The sequence below is a fragment of the Erythrolamprus reginae genome, chromosome Z (assembly GCF_031021105.1).
Source record: "Erythrolamprus reginae isolate rEryReg1 chromosome Z, rEryReg1.hap1, whole genome shotgun sequence".
Lineage (NCBI taxonomy): Eukaryota > Metazoa > Chordata > Lepidosauria > Squamata > Dipsadidae > Erythrolamprus > Erythrolamprus reginae.
Genome location: NC_091963.1, coordinates 77,057,222 through 77,075,816, shown reverse-complemented (window position 1 = coordinate 77,075,816; position 18,595 = coordinate 77,057,222). Strand labels below are relative to the sequence as shown.

Sequence of the window (18,595 nt, the reverse complement as noted above, 5' to 3'; positions counted from 1 at the left end):
CGCAAAATGGTGCTTCGCTGGGCGCCGCCGCCCAGCTGTCACCTTTTAAAACAGCCGGGGGGCTTCTCGGCGTTCTCCCGAACCCGAACTTTTTGGGTTCAGGAGGCTGCCGAGAAGCGCCGCCGCCCGGCTGTCACCTTCTGAAACAGCTGGGGGGCTTCTCGGCGTTCAGGAGAACGCCGAACCCAGAGGTTCGGGTTCCGGAGGCCGCCGAGAAGCGCCCAGCTGTTTCAGAAGGTTACAGCCGGGCGGAGCGCCGTTTTTGCAATCGGCGGTGGCGTTTTCGGCCGATCTGGAGGCTGGAAAGGAGGTGGGGAATCCCAATAGGGAATTCCATGGGCGAAGCTTTGACGTCATGAAGACGTCCTTCCTGGAGGCCACATTTTGGCCTCTAGGAAGGACGTCTTCGTGACGTCAAAGCTCCGCCCATGGAATTCCCTATTGGGATTCCCCACCTCCTTTCCAGCCTCCAGATTGGCGGAAAACGCCGCCGATTGCAAAAACGGCGCTCCACTAGGTGGCGGCGCCCGATTGTAACCTTCTGAAACAGCCGGGCGCTTCTCAGCGGCCTCCAAAACCCGAACTTCCAGGTTTGGTGTTTGGGAGAACGCCAAGAAGCTCCCCGACTGTTTTAAAAAGTGACAGCCAGGCGGCGCCCAGTGGAGCGCCATTTTGCTATTTTTTTCCCTTTGCACGCATTAATCGCTTTTACATTGTTTCCTATGGCAAACAATGTTTCGTCTTACGAACTTTTCGCCTTACGAGCCTACTTCCAGAACCTATTAAGTTCATAAGACGAGGTATTACTGTATTAGTTTCTTTATTGATTCTTCTTTTGTATCTAAGTTTTAACCCAGACATTGGAAATGAGGGAAAACTTTCAGAAGCAGCTCCAAGAAATCATGACTGCCACATCATTAGCAAAGCTGCAAGGACAAAGGAACTCTTTCTCTCGGAATGGTTTTGAGAGTTCTCCAACAACTCCAGAAGGACCCCGTTCTGCTCGTAATGGTCGCAGTAGAATTTTGGAAGCTTTAAGGTAGCTACTAGGTAGAATGGGTGTCAGCAATGTGCAGCTCCCAAGCTGCATGTGGCTCTTTCATCCCCCTGCTGTGGCTCCCTGCCAGCTGTCTGGCCCCACCCATCGCCCTCCCAGTCACTCCTCGCATGGCCTGAGAAAGTAAGGGCAATGGTGGGGATGGAAACTCGCTCTATATTCCAGAGTGGGAGGGAAGTGCCCCTGTACTTGCCTCTCATCCTCACCATCACACTTAATTTCTGGGAACCTGAAATAACTCTTGATTTAAATCATTTGGTAAAAAGCACCAAAGAAGAAGAAAGAACATCAGCAATTTAAAAAAAACCAACAACCCCAAAACCCAACTCTTGCCTGTTTTGGGAGATGGTTCAAGTGTGAACACACATACGAGAGGGGGAAGGAGGAGGGAGAGAGAGAAAGATGAGAAAAAAGGAGAAAAAGAGAAATGAGAAAATGAAAGAGGGAAAAGAAACAAATGAGAGAGCTGGAGATTGAGAATGAGGGGAAAAGGGAAACGAGAGAGAACGGAAGAGAAAGAAAGAAAAAGAGGGAGGGAGAGAGAAACACATTTCCCACAGAAAACCCACCCAGAGTCACAAAACCCTGGTAGATGTTGCTGGGGACAAGGGGGCTTATGATTGATGGGAGTGATGTTGAGTTGGCCACACCCACCCAGGTTTTGTGGCTACCAGTGTTTTCTTTGGGAAATAGGTCCAAATGGCTCTTTAAGTGTTTAACGTTCAGACTCATGAGCTGGAATATCTTAAGATATCAGAGCTGTAGTCTGAAAAAACCGCTCAGAGCAGCTTAAGTTGTGTCCTCATTTTTTTTCCCAAACACTTGCTATATATCCTCATGTCTCAGGAAGTCACATCATGGAGCAACTGATGCCAATACTGAGCCATCCCAGAATGAACAGATAATTTGGGATGATCCTACGGCAAGAGAGGAGAGAGCAAGGCTTGCCAGCAACTTGCAGTGGCCTAACAGTCCTTCACAGTATTCAGAACAAATTCAAACCACTGCAGTGCCCCCAGGAGAACTTTTACTTAGAAAGTATTTGAGTGATACAGAAATTATTGAAATGGGTAAGTTGCAGCATAAATGGCAGAATGGCATTTCAGCATTTGAATATGGATTTCATTTTTGCTGCTTCCTTCCATTTTTTATTTTTGACATGGAAGATATCTGGGCTGAATTAGGTATATTGTTTTCATTCCAGTGCTTGACAGCTGTGGAACTACTAAAATTTTATGCAAAAGCAAAGAGTCACATAGTGAGGGTTATCTGGATTATTTGCTCTGTAAATGAGCACTTTAAATACTTTATTCTTTTTAATAAATCTCTGCCTAATTTTTTTTATAGTCTTGATGAATTTGAAATTTTTTCTCATGTTTGTATTCAGAAATTTGTACTGAGACTGAAATAAAATTTAGAACATGTTTTTGTGACATCTTTTGCTTAACCCAATGTTCATCTTATATTAAATTGTGTTTACATTGCATATATTGTTATTCCATGTATAAATAAAGTTTGGGTTATAGCCTTAATCATGTTTATTCAGAAGAAAATCCCATTTACATTGAAATAGCTATCTACAATTAAGTAGATAGCTGTTTTGGAGTATTGGAAATAACTCATGTGAACTTTGCTATTCAATATTCAGGTTTAAATCATGTTCCTTTTTTACTGGTCTATTTTTATTTGCGTTTAAACTGTTCAGTTTCATCAAATATGAAAAATCATGCACTAATATTTTTCTGATTTAAGGGAATAATAATTCAACGAAAATTGATTCAGTGGAGGTTGCAAGTCTTCTAATTAGAAATCCAGAAACACCAATAAAAGAAGATCATCTGATCCCAACTCCACTGGCTCCTGCTATTGCTTTTCCATTGGCAAATCCTCTGGTCGCTCCCCAGCCAAAAGGAGATGTATGTTCTATCATGATAAATGGAGACATAGAGTAACACCTAAATTAAGAAATTGTATCTCTAGTTTGAAGTATTCTTAGGAGCTGCCAATAAGATAATCTTAAATTATAGATTATAGATGTACAAGACAGGAAAAAATTGTTCATTTCTGTAGTTACCCAGCAATTACTTTCAATCTTGTAATTTCTTTTACTTGCTAAAGAGTAATGAAGACATTGAATCCAGACAGGAAGTAAATTGTGACTTGTAATTAAAATAATGGGTTTCACTTCACAGAGTTTTAATGGCTATGAATTTAGTTCTCTCATCTCCCAGGTATTTATTTATTTTTTATTTATTCATTTGTCTAATACACAAATACATAGGAAGAAAAATAGACATGTAGTAATATATATAAGGGTAAAGTGAACTTAGAGGAGAGGATATATGAAAGAAAGAAAATATATATGATAAGTGAGAGAAAGGAAAGACAATTGGACAGGGGACGAAAGGCACACCAGTGCACTTATGTATGCCCCTTACTGGTCTCTTAGGAACCTGGAGAGGTCAATCGTGGAGAGTCTAGGGGAGAAATGTTGGGGGTTAGGGGTTGACACAATAGAGTCGGTAATGAGTTCCACACTTCGATAACTCGATTGTTGAAATCATATTTTTTACAGTCAAGTTTGGAGCGGTTCGTATTAAGTTTGAATCTGTTGCGTGCTCTTGTGTTGTTGCGGTTGAAGCTGAGTGACCGGTAGGACGTTGCAGCATATGATCTTGTGGGCAATACTCAAATTGTGTTTTAGGCGCCGTAATTCTAGGCTTTCTAGGCCCAGGATTGTTAGTCTATTTTCGTAGGATATTCTGTTTCGAGTGGAGGAGTGAAGGGCTCTTCTGGTGAAATATCTTTGGACATCTTCAAGGGTGTTGATGTCTGAGATGTGGTATGGGTTCCAGACAGATGAGCAGTAGTCTAGGATGGGTCTGGCAAAAGTTTTGTAGGCTCTTGTGAGTAGTGTGAGATTGCCTGAGCAGAAGCTGTGTAGGATCAGGTTAACAACTCTAGAAGCTTTTTTGGCAATATTGTTGCAGTGGGCTTTAGCACTTAGGTCATTCGATATTAGTATTCCAAGGTCTTTTACTGAGTGTGGGTTGGCAGTGAGAGATTGTTTATTCAGTTCGTATGTGCGGTTTGGATTCTTTTTGCCGATGTGGAGGGTAGAGCATTTGTTGGTTGATATTTGAAGTTGCCAAGTATTAGACCAGTCTGAGACAAAGTGTGTTGTCAGTGGTGTTGAAAAGTTTCACATCATTGGCAAAAAAACCACAGTTGCTTTTGTTATGGTCTCAGAGGTCATCGATGTAGAGAATGAAGAGAGTAGGACCTAGTATGCTTCCCTGGGGCATGCCACTTATGACAGGGACAGGGGTGGAGATGGCGCTACCAATTTTGACAATTTGTTGCCTGTTTGACAGGAATGCAGTAATCCAGTTGTGTAGGAGTCCTAAGATGCCATAGGATTTGAGTTTTAGGAGTAGTTTGTCATGGACCACTGAGTCGAAGGCTTTGCAAAAGTCTATATAAATTGCATCAAAGGATTTTCCTTGGTCGAGGTGGGTAGTCCAAATGTTTTTGCAGTGAAGTAGTTGTAGGTTGCAGGATAATTTGTTTCTGAATCCAAATTGTTTGTTTGAGAGTAGGTTATTAGATTCTAAGTAGAGGGTGATTGATCGATTTATAATTGATTCCATGATTTTACAAGGGACGCAACAGAGATATATTGGTCTGCAGTTGTCCACTAGTGAAGGGTCTCCTTTTTTGAAAATGGGGATGACTACTGCTTCTGACCACAGCTTGGGGAGCATGCTGGTCCTGAAGGATTTTTGGAAAATAATGCTTAGGGGTTCAGCAAAAGCTTAAGAAAGTTTCCTTAGGAAGTATGCACAGAGACCGTCTGGTCCGGCAGATAGGGAAGGTTTGAGGTCACGGATTGCTTTTTCTACGTGGTCTACGTTGGCATGTACTTTTGTAGCGGACTTTAAAGTTGGTTACTGGGCTTTTTTTGTTTCTACGCCAGAGGGATCTTTTTTTGTTTGTCATTTCTTTATCGAGACAGGTATGTTATTTTTTCGTTTACCTCTGGAAGAAGTGAGTGGCACATGTAGTTCTATAAGCCTTTTGATTTGGAGTAAGAACATATTGTAGAGATCATCAGTGGTGATGCAATGGTAGATCAATGATACAATTTTCTAAAATCTTTAAGAAAAATAACCTGGAAGACAGTTGAACAGGCTTTTCATCAAATTGATTGAATTGAATTGAATTCTCTTCTTAGCCCGCCAATCCTTTTCTTTTATTAAAATTTAGTTGAAAGCCTGGGGAAACTAAAATCCTGCCAATGTTGCAAAGTTCAAGGAAACGCTAAGTTAAAGATTAGAATTCCTAATGAATATTCATAGGAACTAAATCTAATATTTAATTGCAGTTGACTCTTTCTGACTTTATTCTTCTTGATTACAAAGTTAGTATATGAGGAAGGCTTACTGACTACTGGAGAGATCAACCTGGCCCACAAGAAAGACCAATGTAGAATAGAATGGAGGCATGTGTGAGATTTAAAACACCCAAAACTATTTTATACTCACTAATTCGACAGACAACTCTGATATATAAAGAAATTTTATTTAAATGTGTTTGCAAAGCCAGGCTGCCACATCTTTTCCCAAGTTGGATTGAGATGGTGAAGTGCACATTTCAAGTTTCATTTGCATTTATACATTTCCACACAATATACGTCACACTCTGTGTTTCTGAGAAACGTGATTACCCTTGCCTTTTTACAACAGGGTCTATCTTATCTTGTCTTTTACCATTTATCTGGAATGTGGGCTTACTTCCTTGAACATTCAGATCAAGCTGACACACAGTGATTATCTCGTTATCATTTGTGGGTTTTATTTGGCCTTGCTATTAAGGTTTACAGTAAGTTATTGAGTTAAAGTATTTTATAATTCTTCTGATAAATTTTGTAAAAATTTTCCATCCATTCTCACAAAGCAGTACAGTGATCCCTCGGGTTTCGCGAGGGTTCCGTTCCAAGACCCCTCGCGAAACTCGATTTTTCGCGATATAGCGGTGCGGAAGTAAAACACCATCTGCGCATGCGCGCCCTTTTTTTTCATGGCCGCACATGCGCAGATGGTGGAGTTTGCGTGTGGGCGGCGGGGAAGACCCAGGGAAGGTTCCTTCGGCCACCCAACAGCTGATCTGCTCCGCAGCGCAGCAGCAGCGAGGAGCCGAAGATGGGGTTTCCCCGTTACCCAGACAACGGGGAAACCCCATCTTTGGCTCCTCGCTGCTGCCGCGCTGCGGAGCAGATCAGCTGTTGGGCGGCCGAAGGAACCTTCCCTGGGTCTTCCCGCCGCCCAGGCAAAGGGGAAACCCCAAGATCGCTTGCCGCTTGCCCGTTCACCCGCCCGGCCGGCTGCTCGCTTGCCCATTCACCCGCCCGCCCGGCCGCTCCGCTTGCCCGCTCACCCGCCTGCCCGGCTGCTCGCTTGCCGCTCAAGAGCAAGAGGGGGAGAGATAGAGAAAGAGAGAAGGAAAGAGATGAGAGAGGGAGGAAGAGAGTGTGAGAGAGGAAGAAGCAAGATAGAGAAAGAGAGAGAAAGAAAGATGAGAAAGGAAGGGAGTGATGTCATCGGGTGGAAAAATCGCGATATAGTGTTTCGCAAAGATCGAGATCGCGAAACTCGGGGGATCACTGTACATGGGAAAAACAGCTATTATCAAGACTTGGTAATGGCTAAGAGCAGGAAAGTTGAAGAACAGACAAAGCTGCAAATTCTGGTTGCATAAGACCAAATATTAAGAACAAATGCATATTGTCAATAAATATAAAGTGAATATGGCAGTAACTTATCAGTATTTGGAGACAGCATAATAGAAGAGAAAGAACCGGAGAACATCACAAAATAGAAAGACCTGCAAAGAGAAATAGAATGACTGTGGCAGAAGCAAGCAAAGGTAGTCCCAATAATAGGTGCCCTGGGTACAATCCCCAAACAACTGAAACATCACTTGAATATCATTGGCATTCACAAATTCACCATCAGTCAATTTGAAAAGGCAGGTTTACTCAAACAATTTACATCCTGCAATGATACCTGTAATATCATCTAGCATCCACATCTGCCTATCCAGATAAGATTACAGATTAACAGAGTTGGAAGGGACCTTGTAGGTCATCTAATCCTACTAGTCCTTGGACAGGATTCAGTAGACAGACTATACTACCAAATCCAGTCTGAACATCTGTCTGACTGTATGATGAACAACAAAATAATAATAATTAACATTAATACTATTATATCTTTTCATTAAACATGAAACACAGTCAACTGAACATTTAAAAATGTATCAAATTATTGTTATCCTTATAATTATTGTATACTGAATTGTGGCAGTGTAATTACTGAAATAAATGACAATTTAGTAGCACTGAAATATGAAAAAAGGAATGTGATAACCTTAAAGGACTAGAACTGTAGTCGTGATAATTTAAGTTAGATAACTTATTCTAAACTTATGTTACTAAATATATACCAAAAAAATTATGTAGGAAGATATTGTTTGTTTGTTTGTTTGTTTGTTTGATTATTTATTGATTGATTGATTTATTGATTGATTGATTGATTGGATTTATATGCTGCCCCTCTCTGAGGACTCGGGCAGTTTCCAACGTATAAAAATACATTGTACATTGAAATCCAATTAATTAAAGTTAAGAGTTCAGTCTAAAACCAGAAAACCAATTAAAATGCACACATATCCATTCAGTCAACAAATCCATCATACATTCATCAGCCAGGAGGCAGTGTCTAATGACCCCAAGCCTGGTGGCATAGATAAGTCTTTAGATTCTTAAGAAAGGCAAGGAGAGTGGGGGAAGTACAAATTTCTAGGGGAAGCTGATTCCAGAGAGCCAGAGAGAAGGCTCTTCCCCTAGGTTCCGCCAAGTGACATTGTTTAGTTGATGGGATCTGGAGAATGATGTTCCATGATCAGCTGTGGATCAAGGGGGACGCCCAAGTTGTGGACCCTTTCTGAGAGGGTCAAAAGTCCCCCCCTCCCAGGGTAATGGACAGACAGATGGAAGTAACCTTGTAAGGCAAAACCCACAGCCACTCCACCTTGTCGGGGTTGAGTTTGAGTCTGTTATTGATTGATTGATTGGATTTGTAAGCTGCCCTCTCCAAGGAATCTGGGCGGCTCACAATATAACAAAACAATATATAATATACATATCTAAAAAATCGAATTAATATAGCTAAAATCTTTTAAAAACTCTAATAACATTTAAAATCATTCATTTCCATTCACCCAGCAAGACATACTACACTTGTTGGTCAGGGGGCTAGGGTCTAATGGCCCCAAGCCTGGCGGCACAAAATAGGTCTTTAAACTTTTTCAGAAGGCGAGGAGGATGGGGGCAGTACAATCTCTGGAGGGAGCTGATTCCAGAGGGCCAGGGCCCGGGCCCTCCCAGAGGAGGCTCTTTCCCTAGGTCCCGCCAAATGACATTGTCTAGTTGATGGGACTGGAGAAGGCTGACTCTGGGACCTAACTGGTCACTGGGACTCATGTGGCATCCATCCAGACCCTAACAGCCTCCAGACACTGGCACATTACTTCCACTGCTTCACTGAGTGGACATGGGGTGGAGATGTATAGCTGAGTATCATTAGTATACTAACGGTAGTTGATACCGTGCCCTCGGATGATCTAGATAATCAGCTTCATCCAATTGATAATTGGATTCATCCAATTGATATAACAATCCATATTGTTAATGAGAAAGCATCCTATTCACTCTTTAATTGTTTTTCCTTCATTTTATGTTTAGATCACTAAAATTGACCAAACGAACTATGAAGAACCAACAAAAATGCACAGATTTCAGCTCTCTTCTCTTAATCCTCAGGAACGAATTAATTATTACCAGCTAATTGAAGAACTAGGTAGGTAATTCAAAGAATTTTTGGAGTGTTGTATCCTGATTTGCTGCATTCCTCATAGAGACATGTTGAATCATGTTTCTTTTGAACTGCTTTATTGAATAATTCTTAAATTCCTAAATTTTCTTTTTTCTACAGAAGGAATGCTGATTTAAAATAACAATAAATATATATATATATATTCCTTAGGGGGAATGGTGTTGGAGAAGCAATGCTTTGATTTGAGTTGCACACATACAATTGTGGGACAGCCTCTTCGCAATGAGAAATTTTTGGCATCAATGGCAGCAGGAAAATGGGTCCTTCATCGTTCTTATTTGGAAGCATGCAGAGCAGCACACAGTTTTGTAAAGGTATTCAATGTTATTAAGGCCATTTAAAATTTATTAATAATATAATATTTATTTATTTATTTAATTTATATGCTGCCCCTCTCCAAGGACTCGAGGCGGTTTACAACATATAAAAACAATACAAAATAGCCTAAATCCAATTAAATTTAAAACTAGCTAATTTAAAACCCAAGTTCCTTAAAAATCAACCATTCCATTTCAAACAAACAAACATACATTTTATTCATTGGCCAGGGGGCTAGAATCGAATGGCCCCAAGCCGGCAGCATAAATGAGTTTTCAAACTCTTACAGAAGGTGAGGAGGGTGGGGACGGTGTGAATCTCAGGGAGGAGGTGATTCCAGCTGGCCAAGGCCAAAAGAGAAGGCTCTTCCCCTAGGCCCCACCAAGTGACATTGTTTAGTTGACGGGACCTGGAGAACGCCGACTCTGTGAGACCTGACTGGTTGCTGGGGCTCATGCAGCAGCAGGCGGTCCCGTAAGTAATCTGGTCCGATGCCATGTAGAGCTTTATAGGTCATAACCAATACTTTGAATTGGATCCGGAAACCAATCGGCAGCTAGTGCAGCCCGCGGAGTGCTGGAGAGACATGGGCATACCTAGGAAGATGTGGCAGGGGAAGGTTCCGGTTTGTGGTGGAGGAGGAGAAGAGCATCCATGGCCGGCAACAACTTTTTTTGCTGTTTAATTGAGGCTCCTAATAGTGCTAGTGATCCACTAAACTATCAGAACTTCAGAATTGAGCCCCCTTGTGAATGTTTTTGTTAATATTGAGTACTGAAAACCCACCACAACTTGAGGAGGAAATGAATGACCGAGTGAGGCCGACATTGAGGCTGGTGAGAGGCTGACGCCAATGCTGAAACAAGCGAGCAAGCCAAGCAGGGAGGCCAACACTGAGGCTGGTGAGAGTGGCTGACACTGTTGAAATGAGCAAGCTGAGCGGAGAGGCTGACACTGAGACCAGTGAGAGGCCAATGGCAAAACAAACGAGCGAGCTGAGCAAGCAGGGAGGCTGATGCTGAGGCTGGTGAGAGAGGCCAACACCAAAACGAATGAGCGAGTGAGCTGAAGCGAGCGTGCTGAGCAGGGAGGCTGGTGCTGAAGCCAGTGAGAGTGAGCCAAGCGGGGAGGCCAATGCTGTGGCCATTGAGAGAGGCCGACATAGAAACAAACGAGCCAAGTGGGGGGGCGACGCTGAGGCTGGTGCAAGAGGCTGATGCTAATGCCAAAACGAGCAAGCAGGGAGGCCGACACTGAGGCCAGTGAGAGAGGCCAATGCTGACATTGAAAAGAACAAGTGAGCGAGCATGCCAAGCAGGGAGGCTGACATTGAGGCCGGTAATAGCAAGTTGAGCGAGAAGGCCGATGCTGTGGCTGGTGAGAGAGGCCGACACCGAAATGAGTGAGCTGAGTGAGCCGAGCAAGCTGAGCAGGGAGCCAATGCTGAGGCCGGTGAGAGCGTGTTGAATGGGGAGACCAACGCTGAAGCTGGTGAGAGAGAGTGAGGCGAGCAACTGAGCAAACAAATGAGCAAGTAAGGAGGCCGACGCCGAAAAAAGTGAGAAAAACAAGCAAGCGAGCCGAAGGTGCAGCAGTTCCCCAGCTAAAAAACTGCCGGAGGGTGAGAGTATCTGGCATTGGGAAGCTGCGAATGCCGGAATTCCAAGGACAGACTGACATGAGACTGTTGGCTGGTGGGAGTAGCCAACGTGGAGGAGGGGGGTATAGAAATAACTTCTCCTGTATCTGTTTTGCACTGAGAGCCTTCTGGGCTCTTCTTATCATGTTAGCCATCCCCTAGCAAAATTCTAACTTTAGGAGGTGGTTGTGGTCTTTGGGCCAGAGAAACTGTGTCCTTGATAACTTTATTCTTCCCTATTATACTTTTCCTTTTAAACTCTTAGGAGGAGGAAATAAGACTTCAAGAGAAAGAAAACATCTATGGACATATACAAAATTTTAGACATTCCTTGAAGGACTGAGTTTTCTGGTTTTTATTAACATATTCTATATTTTTATTATATTTTAAATATTTTTAGTGGCATTGCAAAATATTAATATTTTTTATAGCACCGTTTTAATACCTGAGAGCTGTGTTCTTAAATTTATCTATGCTTTGATACTATGTTTTTTAAGGAAGGGTATAATTATTTGTAATTAATTAATTTATGGTAGGCTTTTAACTTAATTAATTTTACATTTTAAGGATGGATGATTGTGTATGATTGATTTAAGAATACAGTAATACCTCATCTTACGAACTTAATTGGTTCCAGAACGAGGTTCGTAAGGTGGAAGTTCGTAAGATGAAACAATGTTTCCCATAGGAATCAATGGAAAAGCCAATAATGTGTGCAAGCCCATTAGGAAAATCCAAAACATTAAGGCTTAAAAAAAAAAAGCGGCGGGCAGATGAAACTGAGGCGAACGGAATGGGGGGAGGGACAGCGAGAGGTGGCAGTCCCAAGCAAGGCAAAAAGAGCCTCTCTTGAGCTCCATGGGTCTTTCCCTCCTGTTCTCCACTGCAGCTGGAAGGAGAGTCCAGCATGGGTTATTAACCAATCCTATTGGTAGAGACTGAGTAAAAAATTTACATAATTATTAGGCACCGCCCCCACACTGCTCCCATGAGCCCAGTTTTAAAAACTCAGTCCCAGTGTAGAGACGTACTGAGTTTAGCTCTAGGAGCAATTAAATGTTTAAATCTGTCTTTTACCTGTTTAATGTTTTTCCTTTTGTCTCCTTACAGGAAACGAAGAGCAAGGAGGACAGATGGGGTTGCTACCCTCCGCGGGCAGCAATCCCCAACGCTCTCCTCAGGGGTTCACTTCCCTCCGAGGGAACTTCCCCGAAAAGGAGCACCCAGCCTGGGGTCCCTGGCCTCCGTGGCCAGACCAGGGCTGTGAGCCGAAGGTGGGGGGGGTCCGCCCCCCCACTGGGAGGCTCAGAGGCGCTTACAAGGAAGAGGCTCCGGGAAGAAAATGGAGCAGCGCCCATCAGCTGTTTGGCGGCCGGGGAGACCGCCGCCGCAAGCCGCCGCTAGGGACGCTGAAGCGCCCGACAGGGCTGGGAAGCCCCCCCCCCCCCGCTGCTGCAGCCGCCAAGGGAACGGCCCGAAAAGCCAGAAAAAGCGGCAGAGGCTTGGCGGGGACGCGGCGAAAGGCGGCCAGATGCCCACGAATGGCCGGATGCAAACGGCCAGGCGAGCCGCGAGTGGCATGGGCAGCGCCATTTTGGGGCCGCTTTGAGTGCGATTCCCCTATTGGCGCCAACCGGAAGGACTTCCGGCAGCTGCTTGGCGCGAGGAGGCCATGGACCTCAATGCGCAGGCGCAGAGCCTCTGTGGGGCGAGACGCCATTTTTAAAGCAGATTTGGTGACGAGGCCCTTTTCTATTTCTGGCCACCGAGGAGCTTCTGGATTGCAAAGAGAGCTAAGCTAATGATGGAGGACCAGCCTAGCAGCGAGAAGACTGCATCCCCGGCCAGGCCAAAGGACAAGCCTAAGGGGAAGGCTAAAGATAAGTCCAAGTCCTCTCATTCTCCTGCCTCAGCCTCCTCCCTCAAGGAGGCTGAAAAACGCATCAAGGCCCTAGAACAAAAATTGGAAGCGGCCTTGCATAGCTCTCCAGCAGCGGTCCCTCTGACTCAGAGGCAGGCCTTAACACCAGACCCAATGACTCCATTGTCACCATTTGGCCTATCTGGGGCTAGACATGAAGGGGACTGGTCACCAGACCAGCAATTTACTACTATGCCACCTGTGGCCCCTTCTCCAGCTTCCTCATGGACCAGGCCTGGGTCAACTGGACACCCCAGGAGAGACCCACAAGGGCCATCAGCCACATTCACGCCCACGGCGGCAGGACTGAGGACACAGGCGGGTACATGGCAGGACATGCCATCGGATTTGCAGGACTTAATTGCAAACGTATACTCGCAAGGCATAGCGACTGGAGCCTACCAGTATGCCCCACTGCCAGCACAAGCAACAAGGAATGTGTGGTCAGCACCGCCCCCCTCGGGTTTGGGGTCTCTCTCCACTATTGGGAGAGGACAGTGAAAAAGAATATGACTTATCTGAGGATGAGGCTCCCCCAGAACAGCCAACTCCAGCAGGCTTGTTTAAGCCAACTCTGTTTAGGACCCTGCTATTTAAGGCCAAGCAGGTAATGAACCTACCTGGGGCGGCCAAAGCAACTGAATAGGCAGGCAAGACCTCAGCTACTCTCCTCAGGGAGCCCCAACCCGAGGCTGACCATTTCCCAGCATCGCATATATTCGTGGAAGGGGTCAAGAAGCCATGGCAGTACCCGGCAGCGGCCCAGGGACCGTCCAATTTGGAGCGCAAATTTTACACCTTCGATGAGGAGGTTGAGAAATTGCTCGAGTACCCCCCAATTGATGAACCAGTTGTAACCTTGGTCTCCAGTGCCTTGGTTCCCTCGGAGACAGGCGAAAACCTGAAACCAGAGGAGAGGAAGGCGGAGACACTGCTGCGGAAGATCCACCAGATGGCAAGCTGGGGATTCAGGGCAGCGGCAGCAGCATCCTTCCTGAACAGGGCATCGCTCCTGTGGCTCCAGGAGATGCAATCTCGCTTGGGTCCGGAAGAGGGCAGGCTACGCCAGGATCTGAGCAAGCTGCAAGCGGCAGCTGAATTCTCTGCGGACGCCACTTTGCATGCAGCAAAATTCTCCAGCAGAGGGATGGCCACTGCCCTATCGGCCCGTCGCTTGCTGTGGTTGAGGAACTGGCCAGCGGACCTGAAATCCAAGTGGCGATTGGCATCGGCCCCATTCCAGGGTGCGACACTCTTTGGCGATATCTTAAACAAGGTCCTCGTGGAGGACAAAGACAAGAGAAAAGTTCTTCCCAAGTCGGGCAGAAGGCAGGACCGGAGGTCCACCCCTTATACGAGGCGACAAACGCCACGTTGGGATAACTCCACAAACACGGCACAGCAGCAAAGACTCTTCAACCAGGGTCAATTCGCGCAACACACCTTCAGAAGCGACCGGGGGTCGTTCCAGGACCGACCCAGGGGATACCAACAGTCCAGGCAGCCCTTTTGGGGGAACAACCAACGAGGTTTCCGCCGGTCCAAATGACTTGACCAACCAGCTGCCGATCGGGGGGAAGCTGCAGCACTTCAGTACCCCCTGGCGCAGCACTTCTTCCGATCAGTGGGTCCTCGCCACAGTGTCGGGAGGTCTACGGCTGGAGTTCATTGGGCGACCCCCCCAATCGAGTTATACACTGTCCAACTATCCGAGACTCTCGGAAGAGACTACAACTACAAGAGGAAATTACACACTTGTTAGAGATCCAGGCCATAGAACCGGTACCCGCCCCAGGAGAGGGGCAAAGGTTTCTATTCAAGGATCTTCATCGTGCCCAAAACCTCAGGAGGTTGCAGGTTAATCCTCAACCTCAAGCAACTAAACATCTTCATCAAATACCGAAGATTTCATATGCACTCACTGCAGACCATCCTAGCCTCAATCAGGTCTCGCGATCTTCTGACTTCTATCGATTTGAAAGAGGCATATCTTCATGTGCCCATACACCCGGCACACCGGAAATACCTGCGCTTTTGCTCCGAGGGAGTGCACTTCCAATACAGAGCTATGCCATTTGGCCTTTCCTCAGCTCCACGAACTTTTACCAAACTTCTGGAGGCTCTGACGGCCCACCTGCGAGGGCACGCCATAAGGTTGATGGCATACCTGGACGACATCATTATTTTGTCCAGGTCCCCGGTACAGGCGAGGCAGGATTTGGTTCAGACCATGCGAACACTGGAAGACCATGGCTTCACCATAAACATGGAGAAAAGCCAGCTGACACCCAGAACCAGGCTTCAACATCTGGGGGCCATTATAGACACTCAAACCAATACAGTGTCACTTTCCCCAGAGAGGCTAGAGAACATCCAGCGTCTAATCGCCAGCCTCAGTCATCACAGAAGGGTTCCCCTATCACTACTATCGAAGGTTCTGGGGACTCTGGTGTCGGCCATTGGAATTGTTCCGTGGGCCAGGCATCATATCCGAACCTTGCAGTGGTTCTTACTGCCAGCACAGAGGTCAAAGGTCAGCCACTCCCACCGGCAGGTCAAGTTACCTCGGGAGGTCAAGGAGTCCTTAAAATGGTGGACGTCACAGGCAATTCGCAAGGGATCGCCGTTCCACATGCAGGACAAAGTCATCCTTACTACAGACGCAAGTCTTTATGGTTGGGGAGCGCACATAGGTCATCACATGGCGCAGGGCACCTGGTCACCTGGTCACCTGCAGACCTAAGCCCCATAAACATCAATTTCCTCGAACTCAGGGCGGTTCACTTAGCCCTTCGGACTTTCCTTCCGATCGTACTGAACAGACACGTCCTAATTCTAACAGACAACGTGGCGACCAGAGCCCACCTGAACCACCAGGGGGGTACGAGGTCGCAACGCCTTATGGAGGAGTCAAACAAGCTGTTCAACTGGGCCGAGGCACACCTAGCCTCTCTGTCTGCGGAACACATCGCTGGGGATATCAACACGCAGGCGGACTGGCTCAGCAGGACCACCTTGGATCCATCAGAGTGGAGGTTGGATCCAGAAATATTTCAGCAGATGTCTCACAGGTTTGGGAAGCCCTCGGTAGACCTGTTCGCGACTCGTCAAAACGCTCAGACGCCGAGGTTTTACTCACGCTTTCCGGAACCGGGAGCAGAAGGGGTCAATGCCTTACTGACACCATGGCCACCCGGCCTGCTTTACGCATTTCCCCCAGTGAACCTGATTCCAAGAGTGGTGGAGAAGATTCTGAGGGAGCGGGCGGAGGTGCTGATGATAGCTCCACATTGGCCACGCCGTCCGTGGTTTGCCGACCTGACAGCGATGTCCAGATCACCACTGTGGAGGATTCCGGACCAGGTCATCTCCCTCAGCCAGGGGGCCCTACAACATCCGGACCCCCAATGGCTACAACTAACCGTATGGCACTTGAGCGGCACAGACTGAGACATCTGGAGTTGCCGGAGAAGGTCATTGACACAATACAGGCCGCAAGGCGTCCTTCCACTTCCCGGATTTACCAGGCGTCGTGGGCTGCCTTCTGCAGATTTTGTGAAAAGGCAGGTAGGAATCCCAAGGATGCCTCCGTAGTTACGGTATTGGAATTCCTTCAGTCAGGGATAGACCGGGGTTTGGCCCCCAACACCCTGAGGAGACAAGTAGCGGCGCTTGCCACCATGGTCCAGACATCAGAAGCTCGACCTCTAGCCTACCATCCACTAGTCAGAGACTTCATTCGGGGTGCTACAAACAAACACGCACCTCCGATTAGGAGGTTTCCATCTTGGGACCTCACACTAGTTCTTCAGGCGCTCACAAAACCACCCTTTGAACCATTAAGGACGATTCCATTAAGGATTCTTTCCATAAAAACGGCATTTCTAGTAGCAATCACGTCGGCATGCAGAGTTTCGGAACTTTCAGCTCTTTCTGTGAGGCCGGATTTGTGTATATTCCATCCCGACAGGGTGGTTCTCCGTCTGGACCCCACCTTTATTCCAAAGGTGAATACACAGTTTCATAGGAAGCAGGAGTTGATCCTGCCAGACTTTTGCACACATGGAAATCACCCTTCCGAGCTACGATGGCATAAGGTTGATGTCAGAAGAGCCCTGAAAATATATTTATTTATTTATTTATTTATTTATTTATTTATTTATTTATTTATTTATTTATTTATTTATTTATTTATTGGATTTGTATGCCGCCCCTCTCCAGAGACTCGGGGCGGCTAACAGCGACAATAAAACAGTGTACAATAGTAATTTGGTATTGATGATTAAAAATCAATTAATATAAGGCTCTTCCCCTGGGTCCCGCCAGGCGACATTGCTTAGTTGACGGGACCCGGAGAAGATCCACTCTGTGGGACCTAACTGGTCGCTGGGATTCGTGCAGCAGAAGGCGGTCCCTGAGGTAATCTGGTCCGGTGCCATGAAGGGCTTTATAGGTCATAACCAACACTTTGAATTGTGACCGGAAACTGATCGGCAACCAATGCAGATTGCGGAGTGTTGGTGTAACATGGGCAGACGAACTGAATCATTCAGGAAATCGGAGAAACTGTTTGTCTCCTTCTCTCAACATCAAATGGGACTTGGAATTTCAGCCAAATCCATCAGTCGTTGGCTGAAGGATTGTATTACGGAAGCCTATAGAGCAGGTGGACACACCGCTCCAGCAGGTCTAATGGCCCACTCAACCAGGAGTGCAGCCGCGTTGGCAGCTTGGTCAACGCAGGCCTCTATCGACGACATTTGTAGAGCGGCTAGCTGGGCAGCACCATCTACGTTTATTAAACATTATAAGTTGGACTCGTTTGCTTCAGCGGAGGCTGCATTTGGTAGACGTGTACTACAGAAAGTTTGTTCATCTCCAACGTCCCTTTCAAGACCTTCTCCCTCCCATGGACCTTAAAACTTTGGCATATCCCATGCTGGACTCTACTTCCAGCTGCAGTGGAGAAGACCCATTGTACCTACCTGAACGGTCTTCTCGATGCACTGGAAGGAGAGTCCAAACCCACCCGGCATGTTGAGTTCAAGGGTCGCCGGAGATGGGAGTTTATAGTTATCGTTGTGGCAATAAAACTTGGTTATCCTCTTACATGGTTTTTTCATTTTTAAAACTGGGCTCATGGGAGCAGTGTGGGGGCGGTGCCTAATAATTATGTAAATTTTTTACTCAGTCTCTACCAATAGGATTGGTTAATAACCCATGCTGGACTCTCCTTCCAGTGCATCGAGAAGACCGTTCAGGTAGGTACAACGGGTCTTTTTGCCCACCCCATTCTGCTCATTTTCCCCACACCTTTCTCCTCTCTTGAGCTCCATGGGCCACTCCCGTTTTTGCCCACCCCGTCCTGCTCATTTTCCCCATACCTTTCTCCTCTCTTGAGCTCCATGGGTCCCTCCCGTTTTTGCCCACCCCATTATGCTCATTTCTCCCACACCTTTCTCCTCTCTTGAGCTCCATGAGTCTTTGCCTCCCGTTTTTGCCCACCCCATTATGCTCATTTCTCCCACACCTTTCTCCTCTCTTGAGCTCCATGAGTCTTTGCCTCCCGTTTTTCCCCACCCCATTATGCTCATTTCTCCCACACCTTTCTCCTCTCTTGAGCTCCATGAGTCTTTTCCCCATGCAGTTTGGAAGGGGGGAGTTTGTCGCTGGGATTCAAAGCAGCGCTGGCAAAAATGAAGGGA

The 18,595-nt window shown here is 46.3% G+C and overlaps 2 protein-coding genes across 10 annotated transcripts in view; one reads left to right on the top strand and one right to left on the bottom strand.

Moving 5' to 3' along the window:
• The window catches only part of CDV3 (CDV3 homolog), a 103,964-nt gene that overhangs the window by 3,719 nt on the left and 81,650 nt on the right, over window positions 1–18,595 (bottom strand). The gene's annotated exons all lie outside the window — the stretch shown is intronic.
• TOPBP1 (DNA topoisomerase II binding protein 1) overlaps window positions 1–18,595 on the top strand; it is a 217,414-nt gene that overhangs the window by 134,335 nt on the left and 64,484 nt on the right. For all 9 annotated transcript variants that reach the window (XM_070730152.1, XM_070730148.1, XM_070730150.1 and 6 more), the window contains 5 exons: window positions 847–1,039; window positions 1,904–2,127; window positions 2,810–2,973; window positions 8,862–8,976; window positions 9,163–9,326. In XM_070730152.1, coding sequence (XP_070586253.1) covers window positions 847–1,039; window positions 1,904–2,127; window positions 2,810–2,973; window positions 8,862–8,976; window positions 9,163–9,326 — 860 coding nt within the window. The remainder of the gene's footprint in view (window positions 1–846; window positions 1,040–1,903; window positions 2,128–2,809; window positions 2,974–8,861; window positions 8,977–9,162; window positions 9,327–18,595) is intronic.